The sequence below is a fragment of the Scyliorhinus torazame genome, chromosome 27 (genome assembly GCF_047496885.1).
Source record: "Scyliorhinus torazame isolate Kashiwa2021f chromosome 27, sScyTor2.1, whole genome shotgun sequence".
NCBI classification, from domain to species: domain Eukaryota; kingdom Metazoa; phylum Chordata; class Chondrichthyes; order Carcharhiniformes; family Scyliorhinidae; genus Scyliorhinus; species Scyliorhinus torazame.
The window spans coordinates 16282308-16308751 of record NC_092733.1 but is presented as its reverse complement, the minus strand read 5'-3'; the positions used below and the strand labels follow the sequence as shown (position 1 = coordinate 16308751).

The window sequence follows — 26444 nt, the reverse complement described above, 5'->3', positions numbered from 1 at the left end:
GTAATGTTTCACTGGGTGGTAATTGATTATCTTTGAGCTATTAGGGTACGAGTGGTTGTATAATTGAGCCTGGTGCTGTTTGCATGACTGCTAAGTAAGAGCAGCATTATTGGGTGGTAATGGGGTGGCACAGTGATTAGCACTGCTGCCTCACAGCGCCAGGGACCCAGGTTCAATTCTGGCCTTGGGTCACTGTGCAGAATTTGCACTTTCTCCCCATGACTGCATGGATTTTCTCCAGATCCTCCAGCTTCTGAAAAATGTGTGGGTTAGGTGGATTGGCCATGATAAATTGCCCCTTTGTGTCCAGAGATGTGCAGGTTAGGTTATGGGGTTACGGGGATAGGATGGGGTGGATTGGTAGAAGGGTCTGCACAGACCTGATGGACCGAATGGTCTCCTTCTGCACTTTCGGGGATTCTGCACTGTCGGGGATTCTGTTCTAATTGGAGAGCAGAATTGTTTTGTTTTATATATGTTCCCCGCCTCTTAGTGCTGAATAATATGCCATTAAATGATCCGGGGAGATCATCCAGCATCACAAAATGGTCATTCGAACTATGAATGTCCTGTTCTGGCTCGTTCCCACAACACCTGGTACACTTAGAAATAGCAGTCTGAATTTGTAAGCTCTTGGCTGTTTTTCTCCTAGTCTGCTGTTCCAGCTTCACCAAATTCCATTCCTGTTCTGAACTAGAAATATTTACTAACCTTTACCTTTACCGTGGGCAGCACGGTAGCCTTGTGGATAGCACAATTGCTTCACAGCTCCAGGGTCCCAGGTTCGATTCCAGCTTGGGTCACTGTCTGTGCGGAGTCTGCACGTCCTCCCCGTGTGTGCGTGGGTTTCCTCCGGGTGCTCCGGTTTCCTCCCACAGTCCAAAGATGTGCAGGTTAGGTGGATTGGCCATGATAAATTGCCCTTAGTGTCCAAAATTGCCCTTAGTGTTGGGTGGGGTAACTGGGTTATGGGGATAGGGTGGAGGTGTGGACCTTGGGTGGGGTGCTCTTTCCAAGAGCCAGTGCAGACTCGATGGGCCGAATGGCCTCCTTCTGCACTGTAAATTCTATGATAATCTATGATTTACCTGTTACAGTGATAACCTGCCCTAAATGAAGTTGAGCCTGATCAACCCTGTAGGTTACCTTTGCTGATAGTTCCATGTGAAATCTGTTGACAGTGGTTCATGGAGAGAGAAGAAGTTCAAGCCATACAACTTTGACGCCATGGGCATCATGCCGGAGTGTGGCCACCTGCATCCCTTGATGAAAGTCCGAACACAGTTCCGACAGATATTCCTGGAAATGGGGTAGGTGAAAGTTTATTTCCTTAAACACCTAAATTGATCCACGACAGCCACTTAGTTGACTGCATTCCTAGGCCACTCGTTGGAAGTTATTCAGTTATAATTCTTCTCCTTGAGTCCTCTGCCTGAAGGCAGGTCCTATCCACAACTCCACAGTCTCTGCCATGGAGAGAGAGCGAGGCTCCTCTAGGAATCAGAGTTGCTGTGGCAATTTGTGTCCTTGGATGCTCCATAATCTTTAACAACCTATCTGCCCTTTCAGATGATCCCAAGACATTAATTAAGAGCAGCAAGGAAGTTGTCCAGAGTGTTTGGGATGTGGATCCTACTACCATTGTCCATGAAACCGTTGTCGATTTTCGTTAAAAACCCAACTGGTTCGCTAATATCCTTTAGGGAAGGATATCTGTCGTCCTTACCCGGTCTGGCCTACATGTGACTCCAGACCCACAGCAATGCGGTTGACTGTTAAATGCCCTCTGGGATGGGCAATAAATACCGGCCCAGCCAACGACACATTTCTTAAAACTACCTACATTTGGTGGTTTGATCTCAACAAAAATAGTGACTATTTTTCCTCCTGGCTACCAACTAACTGTAAGCAGATGATGTCTTTCTAAAGCAGAGTGCCATGCCGTTGCCAGTTTCTTGGATTGTTCATTGTTTGTTGACTAAGTTAAGCCAGCAAGTGTGCGCACAGTTCCACATTGGGATGGGGAGGGGTGCCCTGCGTGGCACGACATGTTGCACCTGGAGGCATGGATAGTGATGGTAGAGGCTTCAGTTTCTTTCCATCCCATGGCAGACCAGGAATCTCCCACTCTTGCCATCTGCCATTGGCATACGTTGGAAGGATTTACAAGCCGATGCTCGACCTTTTTGCCAAGGTTACGAACACCCTTTCCTTGACCAGGGGCTGGTTTAGCATAGTGGGCTAAACAGTTGGCTTGTAATGCAGAACAAGGCCAGCAACGTGGTTTCAATTCCCGTACCGGGCCTCCCCGAACAGGCGCCGGAATGTGGCGACTAGGGGCTTTTCACAGTAACTTCATTGAAGCCTACTTGTGACAATAAGCTTATTATTTTTTATTTTTTTAACATCTTTGGGTTGTCGGGGTGACACCCACGCAAACACGGGGAGAATGTGCAAACTCCACACGGACAGTGACCCAGAGCCAGGATCGAACCTGGGACCTCAGTGCTGTGAGACTGCAGTGCTACCACTGTGCCACTGTGCTGCCCATAAGCTATTATTATTAAGACCTGGAATTGGATTTGAACGGAGAATTTCTGGCCAAGGTGCAGGGATGGCAGCTCCAGTGCTGCAAAGCCTCCAACCTGAATTATAATGAGGGAATGAAGTAGGAAAGAAATTTGTGCCTGTGATTTGTGTCATGGTGATCATAAAATGGTACAGCACAATCTAAGGGGGCAACCCCAGCTTCCTTAACCCCTCCACGTAACATCCTAGATACCATTCTAGTTAACCCCCTCTGCAACATTTTGAAAGCCTTTAATCCTTCCTAAATTCCCAGAGAATGTTGCAGCCAACTAGTGATTTTGCATTCTGCCTCTTCATAAAGCTAAGGATCCCATATGCCTTGTTTTTTCAACATGCATTTGCAACTTGTTCTGCCACTATCAAAGATTTATGTATCTTTTACCCAGGTGTCCCTGCTTCAACAGAGAACATAGTTGCCTTTCTTTTGTACTCATTTTCAGACTGGGCCCTTTTGTCTTCCAACTTTCTATTTTTTGTATCTGTGTGTGTGTGTCTCTCTCTCGTCTTGTTTCGTACCTCTACCTTTGTGATGTTACATTTCTCCACATGAAACAACATCTCTCCCTTGCCCCTATTTTCAAAGCTTCCTAATCCCTCTGAAATCGTCCACTACCACATGGGGTGTCCCTGCCATCCCCACTGTGGAACTGTGCACGCACTTGCGATCAAAGCACTAACCTGCTGGCTTAACTCCAGTCAACAATGAATTAGCTGTCAAGGAAACTGGAAAAAAAACCTGGCATTCCGCTCGAGAAAGTCCGCATCTGCTTACAGTTCGTTGGTAGTGAGGAGGAAAAATAGTGATTACTTCCGTGGTGGCATGTTCCACATCCCAAACACTCTGGCCAACTTCCTTGCTACTCTTGAATAATGCCGTTGGATCACTCCGGACCACTTGAATAGGCAGATCATGTTCTGTTAACACCTATCCTAAAGAATATCGGGCATCAGGCCTAAATGGTTGGAACTGAGAGTCAACGCCTGAAAAATCAATCTGCTCTTTCCTCCTGGCAACTTCTCTTATTTTGGATTCATTTGTTGCTGATTTAGTACAAGACGGGTGACTCCTAGTTCAGTCTTTGGGGAGTGAAATTAGCGCTCCTCTCAACATAACAATGTGGAAGAAAAATTCCTCATGTCTTTCGAGGGAAGGTTTAATAAGCGTTTATGTATCTTCAGTTTCACAGAAATGCCAACCAATAACTTCATCGAGAGCTCATTCTGGAACTTTGACTCTCTCTTTCAACCACAGCAACACCCAGCCCGAGACCAACATGACACATTCTTCTTGTCTGGTATGAAATCTTTCTCACTTTTGGGGTGTTGGGGGGGGTGGTGTTGATTGTGGGTCAATAGTACAGAGAGTCCAAGAAGGTGCTGCAAATACTCAGTGGGTCAGGCAGCATCTGTGGAGTGAGAAACGGAGGTAACACTTCAAATTGACCATGGCCCATTCAGAATTGAGACAAACAGATTGTTTTTAAAAAAAAAAATTCATCGATTTTCCCCCCCACGAGGCAGTGCTTGGTGCTGGTGTACCCAGGAAGGGGAAAGACAGCCAAAGTTTGTCTACTTGATTGCCACTTGTTTGAAAGTACATGCGAGTAGGGTGCGGATGGGTTTTGGCTCGGCTGTATTGTTCAGCATGGCCAAATAGCCTGTTAATAATCATTGGTTCTGTTTATGCACACATGCTAGAAATGAGCATTTCGTTGACGCACGTGCCTGGGCTCCAGGTGAAGAGGAGAAATATTAGTTCGGGGTGCCAAGTAAAGAATATTTGTTTTGCTTCTTGCCATGCAAGTTCACCCGCACCATCTGGCCTATCTTTTAAAATTAATTATTTTTGCATGGGGTGTGGGTGTCACTGGATAGGTCAGCATTTAGTATCTAGTGAGAAGGTGGTGGTGAGACTCCGCCTCGAGCTGCTGGAGGCTATGTAGTTGACTGGCGATTCTTGTTCCTCGTTCACAGCCACGAGGCACAGGGCTGTGACCTATTTTAAAGTACTGATGCTGCCCGGCTCCTCGTGCGGAGGTGCACACCTCTCTTTTGCCCACGTCCTCTAAATTTACACCCCCCCCCCCCCCCCCCCCGCGGTGTCTCTTTGTGTTTTGTGTGTGTCCGCATTGTCTAGTTATTCCGCATATCGATCTGTGTAGAAAAATAGCTGCATATTTAGTTCCTTAACAACAATCACACTTGAAGTAATCTTGATTTTGAGATGTTTGAAATGCAATAGTGTGCTGGTTAAACGGAAGCCTCCTTTAATTGTTTGTTCTAGCCCCATATTTACCATTCTGTAGCTTGATGGAGGAGTGATATAAGCTACTGTTAAGATCTCGGACCAGACCCCAACATCAGTTAAGATACCAGACAAGAACCCCAAACACTTTTTTTTTGTTAATTTGGAAAACTGACAGCAGGATACTTCACCCCCTGAGTGATGACTCTGACCAACGGGTATCTTTTTTATGTTAAAGCAAACTTTGATGTTGATGTGGTCAGTTCTGTGTTTAAATTAAAGAAAATAGCTTTACAATTATCAGTTAAACGATTCTTAAACAGGAAAAATGTGAACTTGCACCGTACACTGTCACTATAAATATTCCAAATAAGCAATCCCAATGCAGTTCAAATGCCACTTCTAAATCTATTCTCTTAACTTTATTTGCTCATCTGTATCGAGACCTTTTGGGGAGAGAACCTTTTCAAGAGCAACCTGAAACAACTTCTGTCTTGTCGGAAGCTCCTGCTTAACTTTATATATAAAAAAAAATTTAGAGTACCCATTTCATTTTTTCCAATTAAGGGGTAATTTAGTGTGGCCAATCCACCTACCCTGCACTGGGTTGTGGGAGCAAAACCCACACAAACACTGGGAGAATGTGTAAACGCCACACGGACCATGAGACACAGAGCTGGGATCGAACCTGGGACCTTGGCGCCGTGAGGCAGCAATGCTAACCACTGCACCACCATGCTGCCAGCTCCTGCTTAACCTGGCCGCATTTGGCGAAACTGCAGTTCAACTTAAAAACTCCGAGCAGATGAGGCGGCACAATGGTTAGCACTGAGGCCTCACGGATCTGAGGTCACTGGTTCGATCCCAGCTCTGGGGTCACTGACCGTGTGGAGTTTGCACATTCTCCCCGTGTTTGCATGGGTTTCGGCCCCACAACCCAAAGATGTGCAGGTTAGGTGGATTGGCCACACTAAATTGCCCCTTAATTGGAACAAAAACTGAGCAGACTGCAAAACCTATCTAACTACCGACCGACCTGGCTGCTCCCATTAATTACTTCATCTTTATCCCACCTGCTTATCTCGGACGGCCTACAATCACTCAAATTATCTACTCTCCAGGCAATCTCCAGCAATCATAACAAAAGTTCCATTAGACATCTCTGTTTAAACAAGTAAGTGGTTAAAATTAACCATGACCTCAAACCTTTATGACCTTGTGCTCTGTGGGATAACAAAAATGTAAATATCCCTTTCCTTCTGCAATTTTAAGTATTCCTGCTTTTCTCCTTTTTAACCACTCCCAGAACCAGCCATTGCAACACAATTTCCAATGGATTACCTTGAGAGGGTAAAGAGAGTCCATTCGGAGGGTGGCTATGGATCCCAGGGGTAAGGCTACACTAATTATTTACATTGCCTGCTGTTGTAAAGAGCTTTTATGTTGCATTTGTATGATTGCCATCCAACACTGCCAATACATTGTCTGGTGAGTGCCCCTGTTCTGTTTGTGGAGGTTTGCAATGCTCAAATGAGCTGCCACGTTTCCGATGGTGCAAGTAAATGCACTTCCAAAGTATTTCATTGGCACTTTGGGATAGTCTGAGGAAAATAAAATGAAATGAAGTTACTGTGAAAAGCTCCTCGACGCCACATTCCGGCACCCGTAAAAGCCAGCTATTTAGCCAAGTGTGCTAAACCAGCCCCTGAAAATAAGTCTGCATCTATGGCGAAGTGGTTACATTTCAGGAACAGCCCTGGCACGGAACTAAACCTGTTTGTTCACCCCACAGGCGCAGACTGTGTTTTTCGCTTTACTTCGGTTTGCTTTAGCACAGGGCTAAATCGCTGGCCTTGAAAGCAGACCAAGGCAGGTCAGCAGCACGGTTCAATTCCTGTACCAGCCTCCCCGAACAGGTACCGGAATGTGGTGACTAGGGGCTTTTCACAGTAACTTCATTTGAAGCCTACTTGTGACAATAAGCGACTTTCATTTTTCATTTCATTTCATTATCTGCAGTGCTTGTGGTGTGAGTACACCCACTGGGCTATCCTGGAAGGATCCCCTTCCCTGTCACCTTGGGTCAAAATCATGGAACAGTGATCTTTTCCCAAGTCGGGATGGCATGTGACTTGGACAGGAGCTTCATACTGATTCCTGTATGCCGATTCCCTTTGTCCTTCCAGACGTTAGACGTCATGGGGTTGGAAGGTGCTGTCGAAAGAGCTGTTTTCATTTTTTTAGCTTTTCCAATTGAGGAGGGGCAATTTAGCGTGGCCAATCCACTTACCCTGCACATCTTTGGGTTGTGGGGTTGAGACCCACGCAGACACGGGGAGAATGTGCAAACTCCACACAGACAGTGACCCAGGGCCGGGATCAAACCCGGGTCCTCAGCGCAGTGAGGCAGCAGTGCTAACCCAAGGAACTGTTTCTGCAGTGCATCTTGTCGGTGGTACACACTGCTGCCACTGTGCATCGGTGATGGAGGAAGGGAATGACTAGGAATTTCTCTGAGTTGAAGAGCAGTGTCCCTCATGTAAATGTTTTCAGTTCCCCATGTTGCCAGTAACTGTTTGTGCCTGCATCCAGGTATAAATATGACTGGAAGATTGAGGAGGCGCAGAAGAATCTCTTGCGAACACATACAACAGCTGTTAGTGCTCGGATGCTGTACAAACTTGCCCAAAATGTGAGTTGATTTTTTTTTTTTTTCTTCCTCTCCTTGGGAGTAAATTCACAGTTGCCAACTGTATCCAGTGCTCACTTTAATGGCTGCTCTTTGGGTGTGAGCCCACTACCTACCTAGTGCTGCGTCTGTGCAATTTACAACAGCAATCAGGATGGAGACTTTTTCTCCTGGATCTCAGGACACTAAACTGCAAACAGGCCTCGCCAGTGAACACACAGGTCAGGGATCAAACCTCTGTCTGCAGTTCAGCCCTTTCGCAAACAACTAAACCATCAGAACAGCACCTCCACGTGTATGTTCATTGCAGCAGTCAAAGAATAGCACAGTAATATAAAAGCGAATTACTGCGGATGCTTGAAACTGAAACAAAACCAGAAAATACTGGACAATCTCAGCAGGCCTAACAGCATCTGTGGAGAGAGGAGAGTGCCAACGTTTTGAGTCTGGACGACTCTTGGACCAAGTGTCTTCCGGGCTTGAAACATTAGCTCCCTTCTCTCTCCACAGATGCTGTCAGACCTGCTGAGACAGTATACCATGATCCTGGTAGTGTTCAAAATCTTTGGTTTTGATCACATGTAAAATTGTTCTTTTTTGGAAATTCTAAATGGGAATGAAGGGAGGGGGAGGGGGGGCCACATATATGAGAAGTAACATTTATAGTCGACTATCCCGTTTTATAAAAAATATCTTTCGGGCAATACGTTAAAATGGGAGTGCATTTTCTAAACCAAAGTGTGATATTGAGTCCTGACGTTCAGAAAGTTTTTCACTTGCAGGGGTAGTGGGGTGCTGTGACCTCTGCTCAACTGCAACCCTAACATTAGTTAATGTGTATTTGGGAGACCTACAAGAAGACCATATTAAATGGATCATTTTTTTAAGGACAGCCATGAATCTTTTGGGTAGGGGAAGAGAATGATACAAAATGCAAATTAAAGCAGCTTTTATCCCGCTTTGCCACGTATCCAAATCAATTATGTGGCTTCCCTGTTCCTATCTTGACTAATACGATGACGTATCACTTTCTGCAACGGTCTTCTTAACTGTACAGGAAGTGTTCGCACCCGTCAAGTATTTCTCCATCGACCGGGTCTTCCGTAATGAAACACTGGACGCCACTCATTTGGCAGAGTTTCACCAGATTGAGGGAGTGGTAGCAGATTATGATCTGACTCTGGGCGATCTGATGGGAGTCCTCCAACAGTTCTTCAACAAACTTGGTGAGACCGTATCTCTGTGTGGTTCTTTGTTCCTTCCTGTAATTGACTTTGATCAGGAAAATAAGTGAGCCTGTTGATACTTTGAGGTGTGCATCCCTTTTTGTAAACTTTGAAGGAATATTGTTATCATCGGAACTTCTTTTTTTTAATATATTGTATTGTTTTGGAAAGGTTATGTATCTATTTAATTTAAAAGTTACATATTTTTACTTCACCATTGTTTTGTTTTTCTCCACTATTGTTCCAGTGCTGAAGACCTTATTGGAAGGAAGGTTGGGGATGGAGAGGCAGGTGGTTGAGGGGAGGATGTTAGAGATTGAAGTGAAGAAGTTGAATTTTAACAGCAATGGAAATAATTCACGGCTGGATGCTTCAGCTGGCTATGCTAACTCCACTCTCACGCCAACCAACACAATCGGTGTCGCCAGTCTCTCTCCTATAATCTGCAGTCTTCTAAAACACAAGTTCATAGAATCCCTACACTGCAGAAGGAGGCCATTTGGCCCATCGAGTCTGCACCAACCCTCTGAAGGAACACTCTACACAGGCCCACCCAACCCGTTGGTAACTTAAGGGGCAAATTTTTTTTTAGCATGGCCAGTCCACCTAACCTGCACATCTTTGGACTGTGGGAGGAAACCGGAGCACCCGGAGGAAACCCACGCACACACGGGAGAAAATGCAAACTCCACACAGGGTCACCCAAGGTCGGAATTGAACTCGGGGGGGGGGGGGGGGGGGGGGGGGGGCCTGGGCGCCCTGGTGCTGTGAGGCAGCAGTGTTAACTGCTGTGCCACCGTACTGCCCATCAGTGACGTGTCACCATTGATTGTTTTTTTTGTTAAGCTGAGTCTTGATTCTCTGGATGTGCTCGTAAGGTTAGAAATTAAAACATTTCCTAGTTGGAAGGTAATGGTGATGGAGCCATGCATGGCTTGTTGAACCTCTTCTGCAGACAGTTGAGCTGACTACATTAGTGTGGGACTGAAGTCACAATATACTGAGGAAGGACAGCAAGTTTCCTTCTCTAAGAGACATTGGTCAGCTTTTTAAAAAAAAAAACACATTTTCAGTTTTCTTTTTAAACTGAATTTTAATTTTCAAAATGCAACGGTGGGATTTGAACACTCAGTCTCTGGATTAATGGCCCTGGCCTTAGATTGCAAGTTCCAGTAACCTAATCGCTATGCGATCGTCTGTCTTGTCTCCTGCCCTATTGTTTCTCACCTTTCTGTCGAAAAATCAGGTTTAATGATTTAAGAAGTGAGCATTAGATTTATTATAATTTTTCCATTTTAAAGATGTTGGGGTTTTTTCAGAGTCTTTCTCCTGTTGACAGGTATAAGCAAACTGCGTTATAAGCCAGCCTTCAACCCCTACACAGAGCCTAGTATGGAGATCTTCAGCTATCATGAAGGTGAGTGTTATGGCTGATCTAGCATGTTCAAGTTTTGTGCGGTGGTAATGCCTCATATAATCTGGGTGCCATTTTATTGTAACCCCCAAGAGTTTTAATGTGAACCTATTGAAGTCTCCCCAGATTTAATTTGCATACATATTTTTTGGTTTTCCCCCTTCTAACATTTGCTGAGGCCAAGTTACGTGTGCGCGCACGCCCCGGTCCGTCTCACCCGAATTCTTGGGGTCCATCGTTGCTAAAGCTGTCTTCCCTCTCACTCTCCCTTCCTGTCACATCTCACTCTCTTGCAGGAGTAGCCATTGATTAATAATAATCTTTATTATCACAAGTAGGCTTACATTAACACTGCAATGAAGTTACTGTGAAAAGCCCCTAGTCGCTACATTCCGGCGCCTGTTCGGATACAGAGGGAGAATTCGGAACTCTCAGCTTGTACGGGAATTGAACCCACGCTGCTGTCCTTGCTCTGCATCACAAACCAGCTCTTTAGCCCACTGAGCTAAACCAGCCCAATAATCAACATCGAGAGGCCCTATCCCTTTAAAAAAAAAAAAAAAAATATATATCTTTTATTAAAGTTTTCAAACACAATTTTTCCACCTTACAAATTAACAAAAAAGATAACACAATAACTAATAGATAACATTATTTAAATAAAATAGTGAACTAACAAAGTAACAAAAAAAATAGTGCTCTCCCCCCCCCCCCCCCTCCACCCCAACCAGAACAAAACAGGTTGCCCCCCCCCCCCCCCCCCTGGGCTGCTGCTGCTGACGATCTATTTTCCCTTAACGTTCCGCGAGATAGTTTTGGGCCATTTCGGAGACATGGATAGAGCAGGGACAGGAATGGTTGTTGCAGGTTCCGGGGTTTAGGTGTTTTAGTAAGCTCAGAGAAGGAGGCAAAAGAGGGGGAGGTGTGGCGCTGCTAGTCAAAAACAGTATTACGGTGGCGGAGAGGATGCTAGATGGGGACTCTTCTTCCGAGGTAGTATGGGCTGAGGTTAGAAACCGGAAAGGAGAGGTCACCCTGTTGGGAGTTTTCTATAGGCCTCCAAATAGTTCTAGGGATGTAGGGGAAAGGATGGCGAAGATGATTCTGGATAAGAGCGAAAGTAACAGGGTAGTTATTATGGGAGACTTTAACTTTCCAAATATTGACTGGAAAAGATATAGTTCGAGTACATTAGATGGGTCGTTTTTTGTACAATGTGTGCAGGAGGGTTTCCTGACACAATATGTTGACAGGCCAACAAGAGGAGAGGCCACATTGGATTTGGTTTTGGGTAATGAACCAGGCCAGGTGTTAGATTTGGAGGTAGGTGAGCACTTTGGGGACAGTGACCACAATTCGGTGACGTTTACATTAGTAATGGAAAGGGATAAGTATACCCCGCAGGGCAAGAGTTATAGCTGGGGGAAGGGCAATTATGATGCCATTAGACATGACTTGGGGGGGATAGGTTGGAGAAGTAGGCTGCAAGTGTTGGGCACACTGAATATGTGGAGCTTGTTCAAGGAACAGCTACTGCGTGTTCTTGATAAGTACGTACCGGTCAGGCAGGGAGGAAGGCGTAGAGCGAGGGAGCCGTGGTTTACCAAAGAAGTGGAATCTCTTGTTAAGAGGAAGAAGGAGGCCTATGTGAAGATGAGGTGTGAAGTTTCAGTTGGGGCGCTTGATAGTTACAAGGTAGCGAGGAAGGATCTAAAGAGAGAGCTAAGACGAGCAAGGAGGGGACATGAGAAGTATTTGGCAGGTAGGATCAAGGAAACCCCAAAAGCTTTCTATAGGTATGTCAGGAATAAAAGAATGACTAGGGTAAGAGTAGGGCCAGTCAAGGACAGGGATGGGAAGTTGTGTGTAGAGTCTGAAGAGATAGGCGAGATACTAAATGAATATCTTTCGTCAGTATTCACTCAGGAAAAAGAGAATGTTGTGGAGGAGAATGCTGAGACCCAGGCTATTAAAATAGATGGCATTGAGGTACGTAGGGAAGAGGTGTTGGCAATTCTGGACAGGCTGAAAATAGATAAATCCCCGGGGCCTGATGGGATTTATCCTAGGATTCTCTGGGAAGCCAGGGAAGAGATTGCTGAGCCTTTGGCTTTGATTTTTATGTCATCGTTGGTTACAGGAATAGTGCCAGAGGACTGGAGGATAGCAAATGTGGTTCCTTTGTTCAAGAAGGGGAGTAGAGACAACCCCGGCAACTATAGACCGGTGAGCCTCACGTCTGTTGTGGGTAAAGTCTTGGAGGGGATTATAAGAGACAAGATTTATAATCATCTAGATAGTAATAATATGATTAGGGATAGTCAGCATGGCTTTGTGAAGGGTAGGTCATGCCTCACAAACCTTATTGAGTTCTTTGAGAAGGTGACTGAACAGGTAGACGAGGGTAGAGCAGTTGATGTGGTGTATATGGTTTTCAGTAAAGCGTTTTGATAAGGTTCCCCACGGTAGACGATTGCAGAAAATACGGAGGCTGGGGATGGAGGGTGATTTAGAGATGTGGATCAGAAATTGGCTAGCTGAAAGAAGACAGAGGGTGGTGGTTGATGGGAAATGTTCAGAATGGAGTTCAGTTACAAGTGGCGTACCACAAGGATCTGTTCTGTTGCTGTTTGTCATTTTTATAAATGACCAAGAGGAGGACGCAGAAGGGTGGGTGAGTAAATTTGCAGACGACACTAAAGTCGGTGGTGTTGTCGACAGTGCGGAAGGATGTTGCAGGTTACAGAGGGACATAGATAAGCTACAGAGCTGGGCTGAGAGGTGGCAAATGGAGTTTAATGTAGAGAAGTGTGAGGTGATTCACTTTGGAAGGAATAACAGGAATGTGGAATATTTGGCTAATGGTAAAGTTCTTGGAAGTGTGGATGAGCAGAGGGATCTCGGTGTCCATGTACATAGATCCCTGAAAGTTGCCACCCAGGTTGATAGGGTTGTGAAGAAGGCCTATGGAGTGTTGGCCTTTATTGGTAAGGGGATTGAGTTCCGGAGTCATGAGGTCATGTTGCAGCTATATAAAACTCTGGTAGGGCCGCATTTGGAGTATTGCGTACAGTTCTGGTCACCTCATTATAGGAAGGACGTGGAAGCTTTGGAGCGGGTGCAGAGGAGATTTACCAGGATGTTGCCTGGTATGGAGTGAAAATCTTATGAGGAAAGGCTGATGGACTTGAGGTTGTTTTCGTTAGAGAGAAGAAGGTTAAGAGGAGACTTAATAGAGGCATACAAAATGATCAGGGGGTTAGATAGGGTGGACAGTGAGAGCCTTCTCCCGCGGATGGAAATGGCTAGCATGAGAGGACATAGCCTTAAACTGAGGGGTAATAGATATAGGACAGAGGTAGGTTCTTTACGCAAAGAGTGGTGAGGCCGTGGAATGCCCTACCTGCAACAGTAGTGAACTCGCCAACATTGAGGACATTTAAAAGTTTATTGGATAAGCATATGGATGATAATGGCATAGTGTAGGTTAGATGGCTTTTGTTTTTTGACTTCCCATGGCGGTGCAACATCGTGGGCCGAAGGGCCTGTACTGCGCTGTATCATTCTATGTTCTATAGTCAAGGAACGGTTGCCACCGCCTGGAGAACCCCTGAACCGATCCTCTCAACACAAACTTCATCCGTTCCAGTTTTATGAACCCTGCCATGTCGTTTATCCAGGCCTCCACGCCGGGGGGGGTTTCGCTTCCTTCCACATAAGTAGGATCCTTCGCCGGGCTACCAGGGACGCAAAGGCCAGAATATCGGCCTCTTTCGCCTCCTGCACTCCCGGCTCATCCGCTACCCCAAGTATAGCTCACCCCCAACCTGGCTTGACCCGGACCTTCACCACCTTTGAAATCACTCTTGCCACTCCCCTCCAGTACTCATCCAGTGCCGGACACGACCAAAACATATGTGTGTGGTTTTCCGGGCTTCCCAAGCACCTCCCGCACCTGTCCTCCACCCCGAAGAACCTGCTCAGCCTCGCTCCCGTCATGTGTGCTCTGTGTAGAACCTTGAATTGTATCAGGCTAAGCCTGGCACACGAGGAAGAGGAATTTACCCTACTTAGGGCATCAGCCCACAGACCCTCCTCAATCTCCTCCCCCAGCTCTTCTTCCCATTTTCCTTTCAGCCCCTTTACCAGCGCCTCCCCCTCGTCTCTCATCTCCTGATATATTTCGGACACTTTGCCCTCCCCGACCCATACCCCTGAAATCACTCTATCCTGGATCCTCTGTGTCGGGAGCAGCGGAAATTCCCTCACCTGTTGCCTCGTAAACGCCCTCACTTGCATGTATCTAAAGATATTCCCCGGGGGCAACTCATACTTTTCCGCCAGCGCTCCCAGGCTCGCAAATGTCCCGTCAATAAACAAATCTCTGAATCTCCTAATTCCTGCTTGATGCCAGCTCTGGAACCCTCCGTCCATCCTTCCTGGGACAAACCTATGGTTGTTCCTGATCGGGGACCACACCGAGGCACCCGTCACACCCCTATGTCGCCTCCATTGCCCCAAGATCCTTAAGGTTGCCGCCACCACTGGGGTCGTGGTATACCTTTTCGGGGAGAGCGGTAGCGGCGCCGTCACCAGCGCCTTTAGGCTCGTTCCTTTACAGGACGCTATCTCCAGCCTCTTCCACGCCGCCCCCTCTCCCTCCCTCATCCACTTGCGAACCATCGCCACATTGGCGGCCCAGTAATAATCGTCCAGATTCGGCAACGCCAGTCCCCCTCTGTCCCTGCTGCGCTGCAGGAACCCCCTCCTTACCCTCAGGGTCTTCCCTGCCCACACAAAACTCATAACACTTAAAAAAGGCCTTCGTGATCAAAATGGGGAGACATTGAAACACAAAAAGAAACCTTGGGAGGACCATCATCTTGACCGCCTGCACTCTGCCCGCCAGTGAGAGCGGCAGCATATCCCACCTCTTGAAATCCTCCTCCATCTGATCCACCAGCCGCATCAGATTGAGTTTGTTTAAAGTTCCCCAGCTCCTGGCTACCTGAATCCCCAAATATCGGAAGCTCCTTTCCGCTCTCCTTAACGGCAGGCCGTCTATCCCTCTTCCCTGATCCCCGGGGTGTACTACGAAAAGCTCACTCTTCCCCATATTAAGCCTATATCCCGAAAAATCTCCAAACTCCCTCAATATCTGCATAACGTCTGTCATCCCCTCCACAGGATCCGCCACATACAGCAGTAGGTCATCTGCGTAGAGTGACACTCGATGTTCCTCTCCCCCTCTAACCACCCCCCTCCATTTCCTAGAGTCTCTCAATGCTATGGCCAGTGGTTCAATTGCCAGCGCGAACAGTAATGGGGACAGAGGGCACCCCTGCCTTGTTCTCCTATGTAACCGAAAATACTCCGATCTCTGCCGATTTGTGACTACACTTGCCACTGGGGCCCCATAGAGGAGTTTAACCCAACTGACAAACCCCTCCCCGAACCCAAACCTCCTCAGCACCTCCCATAAATACTCCCACTCTACCCTATCAAATGCCTTCTCTGCATCCATCGCTGCCACTATCTCTGCCTCCCCCTCCGCTGGGGGCATCATTATCACCCCCAACAGCCGTCGCACGTTAACATTCAGTTGTCTCCCCTTTACAAACCCTGTCTGGTCTTCATGCACCACCCCCGGGACACAATCCTCGATCCTCATCGCCAGCACTTTTGGAGAGGCCCTATCCCACGCACACAGAACCCAATGTAGCACCACTAATGCTACTCTGCCTAAGATCCTGCAGGTGAGCAGGCCGTGGAATGCTTTATGCTTCGTGCAGTAATCCCATGCCTTATGTACAGATTTGAATGGTAGATTGAATGCAAGAATTTGTATTTGTTTGTTGGCTTAACGGGCCAAAGAGCTTTTAGAACTGAACATTTTTTTGACGCACTGATATTGTTACTTGGCAGCCATTGTGTTCACACCAAGAGCCCATAAATAGAAAATGAACGAAAGTCCCACAATCTATTTTTGCTGGTCGAGAGAAGAACAGTGTTCGGACCACTAGGAGAGCTCACCACTCTTGAAGAAGTGCCGTGGGCTCTTTTGCATTCGTCCCGGGAGGCAGACGAGGCCTTTTGAGCCTCAGCACCTTTGACAATGCAGTACTCCCTCAGTATTACATGTTGTTGTAAATTACTGCTAAAGCTTGTAGTGGGGCTTGAACCTACAACCTTCTGACTCCGGATGCGACAGCATTATCGACAGACGAGCTGCTGCTTAGAAACACTGCTGCGCTCAAAAGGTTAATAATTTTATCGTTGTTTCTTTTTTTTAAATTTAGAGTCCCAATTATTTTTTTTTCCAAATTAAGGGACAATTTAGCATGGCAATCCACCTACCCTGCATATCTTTGGGTTGAAACCCACGGGGAGAATGTGCAAACTCCACACGGACAGTGACCCAGGACCGGGATTTAAACCCAGGTCCTCAGCGCCATAGTCCCAGCGCTAACCACTGCGCCACCGTGCTGCCCTTTTTTACTGTTATTTAACTCATTCTGTAGCTTTTTGTTTAACCTGTGCTTGCGTGATCCATTTGTTTGATCGGTGCTCTACATAGGATGTATGCACTTGAGCTCTTTATGATCTTTTGATTGCAAATCCCATTCTAAAAGAAGATTGCACTTTTGTTTTAAAAAAGAGCTACTGTACTTCAGAGACATTTGGGTGTTGTACTAAATCCCACAACTGACGATCAGGATGATATTGGTGTAATCTATTTGGTCCTTATTGAATTCTTGTCTGCTACAGACACTTGAGCTGTTCATTGGGGGGAATGGCTTTGATCAAGGGACCTTGTACTGCATTTAGAGAAATGTTCTTCTTTCCCCAGGATTGAAGAAGTGGGTGGAAGTTGGAAACTCTGGTGTTTTCCGCCCCGAGATGCTGCTTCCTATGGGTCTACCAGAAAATGTGACCGTGATTGCCTGGGGCCTCTCTCTCGAGCGGTAAGTTGCGCCCTGCGCTGGCACAACGAGAAAGGTGATTGTAGACTTTAACGAGAATGGCTTTCAGAGCACCTCCTTCTCTGCCTCACAAATTAATCCTGATTTTAATCCTAAAAGAAAACCTGGAACTTGCATTTCTTTTTTAAAATGTATTCATTCATGAAAAGTTGGCGCCGCTGGCTCGGCTAGCATTTATTGCCCATCGCTAATTACCCTTGAAAAGATGGAGGTGGTCTGCCTTTTTTAACCGCTGCAGTGCATGTGTTGTGGGTATGCTGTTGGGAAAGGAGTTCCAGGAACTTGACCCAGTGACGAAGAAGTTCCATGTCAGGATGGTGTGTGTGAGATGTAATGGGGAACTTGTAGATGGTGGTGATCTGCTACCCTCGTCCTTCTGGTTTGGAGACTGCAGGTTTGGAAATTTCTGTTAAAGGACCCTTGGTGCCTTCTGTAGCACCTTTCACCTCTGGTATTCTAAAGCCAGCGAAGTACTTAAGTGGTGTCAACGTTGTGATTGGTAATGAGAGAATGGGCGTTGGTGGTTTGAAAGAGTGAGGGGTGGGGTGGAGGGAGGTTTGGGCGAAACAACTTTAAAAACAGTTGCTGGGATTTAGCAGCTTTATTTTAGTACTGAACAAAACTGAGACAAATTAACGCTTGGAATAAAGCTGTTGCAGTCAAACAAGCTATACTTTCGCATGCACTTTCATACCCATGAGGGCTGTTAACTAGAGCACTCTCCAGAAGGTCCAGCTGCTTAAGGGATAAGTAACTGAATTCTGCAGGCAAGTTCCGTTCCTGTTTAACTTGGGTAGTTAACTGTGGGAGGCATACACCCGGTCTCTACAAACCCCAGGAAAGAGTGGGAAATTGGCCTGGGCTCTATTGCGATCCCTGATAGAAAGTGTTTGTGTGAACAGGCCCCTCTACTCAGACATAGAAACTAGGAGTAGGCCATTCAGCCCTTTGGACTGGCTCCACCATTCAATATGATCGTCGACAATCCTCTATCTCAATGTCATGTTCCCCGCATTGGCCCTATACCCCTTGATGCCATTAAGATCTTTCTAAAATCCATCTTTCTTGGTGGAGAATTCCACCGATTTCGCTGCCCTTTTGAGTGAAGGGAGAACGTGATGCTCACACTGGATGTCTGAAGCCAAGAAGTGTTCCATTCCCACCCCTGACACCTCTCGCCAGTTTGACAGTCCAAATTACGCCGTGCAAATGAACATGCTTTGGTTTCTATCACTCAATTGACAGAAAAATGGTTTGAAGCTTTTCAATTCCTTTTCGTCCAACACTTCTCACATGAGGAGCTGTTGCAGACCGATTTCATTTGCACTCCCTCAGTCAGCTTCTCACTTCATTGCCAGTTTTGCACTGTATGTTGTTGACTTGGATCTGAAGAGAATAGAAGTAACTTAATCAAGCAGCTCTCCATCCATCTCTTGTCTAAAATGCTCTTGGATGAGGTTTCCAGCATCCAGTCTTCGCTCGTGTAGCTGTACTGCAAATCATCAGTACTCCAGTAATCCTCTTACTGAGTTGCCTTCAGCTGAATTCCCAAAGACTTGAAAGCTATTTATCATCTAAATCCCAGTGATTCACTGACATCGAGTTTGAGCATAAGACACTAATTAGGAATTAGTCTGTGGACATTTGATTTTTTTTTTTATTATGCCGTCTCGATGAGACCACACTACAATCACCTTTTTCAGATTTCCTTCTGAGGTGCATCAAATTCTCTAGTGAGCGCTGAAAGTGACTGAGTAATCTCCAAGCTCCTCCTCATACTTGGTTGTCAGGCATGCTGAATACTGATCTCACCTTTGCTGGGCAGTTAAGACCCTCTCTCGTATTTTTGAGTATTCTTTTTTTTAAAATTTAGAGTACCCAATTAATTTTTTTTCCAATTAAGGAGCAATTTAGCTTGACCAATCCACCTACTCTGCACATCTTTGGGTTGTGGGGACGAAACCCACGCAGACACGGGGAGAATGTGCAAACTCCACACGGATAGGGGTCGGGATCAAACCTGGTTCCTTGGCTGAGAGTGACCATCCCTGAGGGCAGTTGAGAGTCAACCACGTTGCTGTGGGTCTGGAGTCACATGTAGACCAGAACGAATGGGGACAGCAGATTTCCTTCCCTAAAGGACACTATTGAACCAGATGGGTTTTTAACGACAGTGGACAATGGTTTCACGGTCATCGTTAGACATTCAATTCCAGATTTTGCTGAATTCAAATTTCACCATCTGCCATGGTGGGATTCTTACCCGGGTCCCCAGAGTGTTGCCCTGGGTCTTCTGGATTAATTGTCCAGTGACATACTAATACACCACTACCTCCCCTTTGATGGCATTGAGGCCCCAAAGACCTGTATTTAGGCCGTGCTTTTCACCAACCTGGGCTACCCTACATATTTCCCGGGGAAGCAGTGGCCTAGTGGCATTGTCACTGGATCAGTAAACCAGAAACCCAGAGTAATACTCTGGGGATATGGGTTCGAATCCCGCCACTGCAGATGGTGAAATCTGAATTCAATACATAATCTGGAATTAAAGGGTTATTATGATGACCATGAAACCATTGTCGTAAAAACCCACCTTGTTCACTAATGTCCTTTAGGGAAGGAAATCTCCCATCCTTACCTGGTCTGGCCTACATGTGACTCCAGACCCACAGCAATGTGGTTGACTCTTGACTGTCCCCTCCAGGTCAATTAGGGATGGGCTATGCTGGCTCAGCCCATGTCCCATGAACAAATTTTTAAAGAGCCAGTTGAAATACTTTTGGAGCGTAGTCACTATTGTCCCAGAGGAAACACTGCAGCCAAGTTGTGCACTGCAACCGACCAGAAACAGTAATGTCCAGATAACCTGTTTAATGGTATTGGTGGAGGAATAAATATTGGCCAGGCCACTGGGCAGATCTTCCCTCTGCAACTGTTTTGAAAGAGCACCCTGTTTTATGCCCACCCAGGCAGGCAGACCAATCCTTGGTTCGACCAACTGAAAGACGGCCTTCAACAGTGCAGCCTAGGTTACGTGCTCAACTCTTTGGAGTGTGAACCCACCACCTTCAGCGAGTGCTCCCCATTGGAACAGGGGACATCAAATGTCCTCGTATCAGTAAGGGAAATTGCTGGGTTAAATGTCTTGTACACGTGCAAGCAAATGAATCTTGGCCATAATCTCATAACAGTTGAAACTCTAAGCTATAGTGTAACTTACTTGTCAGGCAGACTCTGACGAGGCGATGACCTATCATCAAGGACCAAGACTGGGCAGCTCGAGTGACCATCCCGGGTTTTTTTGTTTTACATAATCGTTCCCTTTATTCCATCTATGTTCCATTTATTCAGTAAGATGTCAGTCGTGCCTGTCTGGCTTTAACTAATTACCAATTCCTGAATCAAGCTGGCGCCATGAGGGCAGAACATGAGATGTCCAAGAGTGAGGAGAAGCTCGGGGATCACTCACAGTCATTTTCAGCGGGCAGTAGGCAGACGGTCCAAATCTAAAGAACGTCCTCTGCACAACTTCGAATGCATTACATCAGTATCCCTCCTGTTCCGTTTATAAATAGTGCAGACGCCTTCACCTGATAGCCCTTCATATAGGGTAAAAAGAAATGCAGCTTTGTCCTGTAACTTTATCAGTGCTAACAGCTTCAAACATGGGCCAGAATCAATTATCTCCCATCACCTGATCAGGAGGATTTGTTTGGACAGTAAATTAAAAACGCTTTGTCCTCTTCTCCTTTTGTAGTTGTCTGAACTCTCATTCTCCTTCAACAAAAATCAACTGAAATGCTGTGTAGTTGCAGGTGAAGTGTTCTGAAATCAATTCAATTTGTCCTTTTAAAAAAAAAAAAGAAAAGTGTTTAATCTTGTTCCCCACACTATCCCTGGGTGACTAGGGAGGCAGATGGGTTGTTACCAAAGAGACAATCCTTGGTAGTTGCATAATGCTGGTTGGAATGTTGGGCAGATTGTAGTGGCCGTGGGCCCACATCCTGTCATGACCGCTAAATCCCAGGAGAGGCCAGAAACACTGGATTCGTGCCAGCGAGATTTCCAACTGCGATCTTCCCGGGAAGTCTGCTGACTGGAGGGGGCGGGGTTGGCACAACTCTGGAGTAGCTGGACATTAGGGGTGTGCGAGTGTCTCTCCCTGCTGTCAGAGCCCCCACTGTTAGAGAGAGTAAAGGAGGGGTGAACCAAACGGGAGCCCATGGATGAGTATAACTGGTCCAGTGACCAGTGACAGTATCACCATGCCACAACATCCCCTTGGGTGTCATGCATCGCCGGCAACATTTCCTGCGACAGAAGGCTTTGGGACTCCTCTGTTTGGCCTTGTAGTCACGTGTGCCACTGGCAAACCCTCATGATATTCCCGGTCTGCCTTTGCATCTCCAGTAGCAGAGGGGCGAATGTGTCCCGCGGCACAGCATCTGGCTGGGGCACAGCCGAGTCCTGGGATACAGCAGGCCTCCAACTGTCTGATCGCTGGGGCGTTCCTGCCTCCTCCTGATGTGCATCAGAAGCTGGGTTGCGCTCACCAGTTAAGTGACCCAGAAGCCTGTCTGCGAAGGTTGCGTACCGAGTTGTATGTCTCTGCGATGGTGGGGGTGATAGGTGTGATGCTTCATCCGTGTCTTCCAAGATCTCCTCTGAAGTGGTGTCGAGGGTAGGCAGTGAGACACTGCTAGTAAGTGAGCCAGGTTCTTCGGTTGATGTTCCTGCAAGGCAAGGGACATGGTTTTATTATATGACCTCGACAAGAGTTTGGACCACACACAACTCACTCGAGACTGGTCATCCGGATGAAGGTGCAGGTGGCTCCTCACCTTTTCTCACAGGCTCTCAGCACAGGCCCACTCTTGCTCCTTCCCTGCCCTCTCCTCGAACGGAGTCTGGATCCTCAGCTCTGATTCCCACCGCCTGTCGTCTTTCATGCGGCAGTTGTTGCCGAGCATCTCCTGCAGGAGAATGGGGGTAATGTGAGCTGGATGCCTGATAGGTCAGGTGTCAATGACATCTGGCATGTGTGGGCACTGTGCGCAAGTGGGGAGTGGTCCTGGGGAACGGTATATTGTAGCCTGATTCCTCCATGGCAGCCAGCATGCAGGTTCGGGGCACCATCCCTAAATCAAGGAGCTGGTTTCCTCGCTGCAATCCTCCTGGCTTGAATGAGAGCCAGTTCTGTGAAGATGTTTAAATGCTCAAAGGCCCCTGGGGTGTGTGAATCGGACGCTTTGGGCCTTGGATGTGGCTTTCTTCACATGGGAGGGGGGGATTTTAAGTGCCTGAAAATTGGAGCCCAGATCGTGCTGCCTGGGACGGCAGGAATCAGAGTAATTTTATCACTGAAAATGAACTTTTCTGTTTAAAGTTCTGTCCATTTTGTCTGTTTGACTCTTTCCTGACTACCAAACAAGCCCACCTAACAAATGTTTCCGTCCGATGCATTTGGCATACAAAGAAGCTGCTGGGTTCCATTCCTGGTCTGAGTTATATTAACCACAACACCAATAGGGGGAAAGAGCCTGGGAGATTTGTTCTTTAATTGTTTTGCATTGCATGAAAGGCTGGTTGAAGCAGGAACTTTCAAAAGGTAATGGGATATAAACTTGGTGTGTGAACTAAATTGGATGAGTCCTACAAAGAGCTGGCGCAGGTATGATGGCCTTTGCAGGCCTCTTAATGGGAACAGCAAGTAGACCATGGGGCCCCCTTGAGCCTGCTCTGTCTTTCAATATGATCATCGCTGATCTTTCATAGATTATCATAGAATTTACAGTGCAGAAGGAGGCCATTCGGCCCATCGAATCTGCAACGGCTCTTGGAAAGAGCACCGTACCCAAGGTCAACACCTCCACCCTATCCCCATAACCCAGTCACCCCACCCAACACTAAGGGCAATTTTGGACACTAAGGGCAATTTATCATGGCCAATCCACCTAACCTGCACATCTTTGGACTGTGGGAGGAAACCGGAGCACCCGGAGGAAACCCACGCACACACTGGGAGGATGTGCAGACTCCGCACAGACAGTAACCCAAGCCGGAATCGAACCTGGGACCCTGGAGCTGTGAAGCAATTGTGCTATCCACAATGCTGCTGTGCTGCCCTTTTGCTTTAACTCTACCGTCCTGCCCTCCCTGAGAGATCAAAAATCTGTGTACTCCAGCTTTAAATATACTCCATAATGAAGTGTCCACTACACTCGGGGCTAGGCAATTCCAAAGATTAACAATCCTCGATGAAGAGGTTGCTACCCATCGCCTACACTGTAAAGATTCTAAAGACATTCTGTTCTTGCACAGTATAACGTCCACTAAAAAACATTCAGCAGCACTAAACTAACACGAGCACCATGCTCCCCTGTCCTGGAATATACTTTTCATAACACCACAAGTCTATGGTGATTAGTTTGGCAACTTCTGATTGATGTTGTATCCACCTTGCTGTTCATTAAAGCATTCGCACGAGCGAATGTCATTGTGTGTTCACCAGTCTGCAGTTGGCACCACGGCTACATGCAGTCCTGGCCTTGCAATGTGCTTTATAAAATTCCTTTTTAAAAAAATAATAAATTTGGAGTACCCCATTCATTTTGTCCATCTAAGGGGCAATTTAACGTGGCCAGTCCGCCTACCCTGCACATCTTTGGGTTGTGGGAGTGAAACCCACGAAGACACAGGAAGAATGTGCAAACTCCACATGGACAGTGACCCAGAGCCGGGATCGAACCTGGGACCTTGGTGCCGTGGGGCTGCATTGCTAACTACTGTGCCACCATGCTGCCCTTTTATAGAATTCCTTTCCCTTCCAGATACCTCCTTGCCTTTGACCCAGCGTCAATCCCAAACAACCAAAAAAAACACATACCCAACTTAATTTTATCATTTTTATTTATTGCTTCCCAGGCCAACCATGATCAAGTACGGAATCAACAACATCCGCGAACTGGTGGGGCACAAGGTGAACCTGCAGATGGTGTACGATAGCCCAGTCTGCCGCCTGGACTCCTAGCATTTGTGCATTGACTCAGCGCAAACGGATTCTTACTGAAGCATGTGCTCGACACTTCTTTAGCCCAAGAAAAAGTTCCGCTGGACTTTAAAATAAATAAATAAATTGGGGGATCGGGGAGAGAAAGAATAAAATAATGTTTTGGGCTTCGTAGTCCCAAGAAATGGTTTACCATCACCCAACTTTGCCATTTAGACTGCCTCTGGAGCTCCTTGTGCACAGTTGTGATGTTCGCATTCCACATCCTATTTTAAATTGATCTTTCGAGGTGTTACAGGGAACTGACATGTTTACAGGGTGGTTGCTGTTGAAATGTATGAGACCTCGACTTTAAATAGAAGTGGAAGCTGGAATTGAACTGCAGGCTAATTGGAGTAAAAGTTATATTTTCTATTGTTTCGGGGTGCGACCCTGAACTGTTCTAATAAATGGGTGGCTACACTGGAATTTTCGATTCCTCCCTGCCTAATTAGCAGTAAATAAAACCCAGTCTGAAGTGACGAGACCAACTACAAGGAAAGGAAGCTGTGCTTTTGGTCATTGTGCAGTCCTCTTTTTTAAATATATATATATATAATTTAATGTGGTCCTGGACTTTTTTTTTTCCCCCTCTCTTTGTTTCATACAGTGGCACCTTGAAAAGCTGTCACTGGCACATACCTCATCACATACTTAAAGCATCTTTATTCCAGAGGAGTAGTGCTTTATGTTTATTATAACAATCTTCTTCCATCAGAAAAGTAAGTGGGAATTGTAGATCTAACGCAATAAAGAAGCAAAGTGTATGAATTGAATTTTATGGTGTTTTTCCTCTTGGCCAACCTGACACAAGGTGATCGTTTTAGCTAATTTATTAATCGATCTGTTGAGCGATTGGAATAGGGTCAGGTTGGCTTGCTGCTCGCTCTGTGTCACTCGAGGGGCTACAATATCCACGGAGCGATTGTTGCTGGAATCCTTGGGCTTCTCAAAAATCTGACATTCTATTTGTTTGGGGAGTGGGTGAGAGAAATAACGTGCGACACTGAGGGAAGCGGGAAACCTTGGGTGGCCATCCGCATGCAAACCTAGATCTTGCTGGCGTGTTCCACCACCGTGAGTATCGCTTTTGAACCTGAGGCCAGGTGTGTGCACCCACTGTTAGTCCATCCTGGGCTAATGCGCGATCAATTCCCACATACCCTGGAGTCACAACACAAGCAAATTAACCAGAATTCTTATTTTAAAATTCCCAAACTCTTTGCCCCCCCCCCCTCTCAGCTGCCCAATAATTACAGTCACCAGGTTTGTCAGTAAAAACAGTTACTGTTTATTTATAAAAAGAATGATGGATAAAATATGCAGTTAACACAACTGGATATCGACAAGCTAATCTGTCCTACCCTCTACCTACACGCACACAAGACAGACAAATTGACGGGGGGGGGGGGGGTAAAAATAATAAGATTGCCAGTTATTAAAGTTTGACCTCGTGGGAGTTTTTGTGTGCTGTCGATGCAGGTGTAGTGAGCTCCCTTTTCAAGTTACTTTATGTTAAGAATAGGGTGAAGGGGCAACACAGTGGCGCAGTGGATCGCATTGCTGCCTCACGGCGCCGAGGTCCCAGGTTCTATCCCGGCTCTGGGCCACTGTCCGTGTGGAGTTTGCACATTCTCCCAGTGTTTGCGTGGGTTTCGCTCCCACAACCCAAAGATGTGCCGGGTAGGTGGATTGGCCACGATAAATCGCCCCTTGATTGGAAAAAAATGAATTGGGTACTCTAAAAATAAAAAATAGGGTGTGAAAGAGTAGCACTGCAGGGGAGACTTGTAGCTGCTTATGGATGTTAATCCTCTGAATGTCTTCCTCTCTTATTCCTTCTAAATTCCAAGTGCGTCATTCTGCATGCTCTTCATTCTTGCTATATTGAAATCAACACTTGCCATGTCATCTCTTCCTCTAATTCTTGCAAGTGACCTCAACTATGTGGGACTCAATTCTTCAACACCCCTTCCACCATTAACCTAGAGACTTTATAAAACTCTATTTTGATATTGCCAGCCTTTACGTCTTGATCAACCTCCTTGTCGCTTTTCGTCTTAACTGTGGTGGTCTGTGAGCCTTGACCTCTGGCTTTTGTTTGTTAATAATTTAAAGGAAAGAAAATCAAATCTGCTGTAAAAGACCACCAAGAAAAAAATGGCCTTTAGCAGGTTAATCTAGAAACAAATTTAAAAAATACAAACTTTTATACATTTAAAAAAACAAAAACATTTTGTGTGGGCGGGA

At 46.3% G+C, this 26444-nt stretch overlaps 1 protein-coding gene across 1 annotated transcript in view; it reads left to right on the top strand.

Moving 5' to 3' along the window:
• farsa (phenylalanyl-tRNA synthetase subunit alpha) overlaps nucleotides 1–24965 on the top strand; it is a 49696-nt gene extending 24731 nt beyond the window's left edge. The window contains exons 6-13 of the mRNA XM_072491024.1: nucleotides 1182–1310; nucleotides 3769–3884; nucleotides 6141–6225; nucleotides 7427–7526; nucleotides 8581–8749; nucleotides 10089–10166; nucleotides 17014–17128; nucleotides 24071–24965. Coding sequence (XP_072347125.1) covers nucleotides 1182–1310; nucleotides 3769–3884; nucleotides 6141–6225; nucleotides 7427–7526; nucleotides 8581–8749; nucleotides 10089–10166; nucleotides 17014–17128; nucleotides 24071–24176 — 898 coding nt within the window. The 3' untranslated portion in view covers nucleotides 24177–24965. The remainder of the gene's footprint in view (nucleotides 1–1181; nucleotides 1311–3768; nucleotides 3885–6140; nucleotides 6226–7426; nucleotides 7527–8580; nucleotides 8750–10088; nucleotides 10167–17013; nucleotides 17129–24070) is intronic.
• Nucleotides 24966–26444: the final 1479 nt, after the last annotated feature.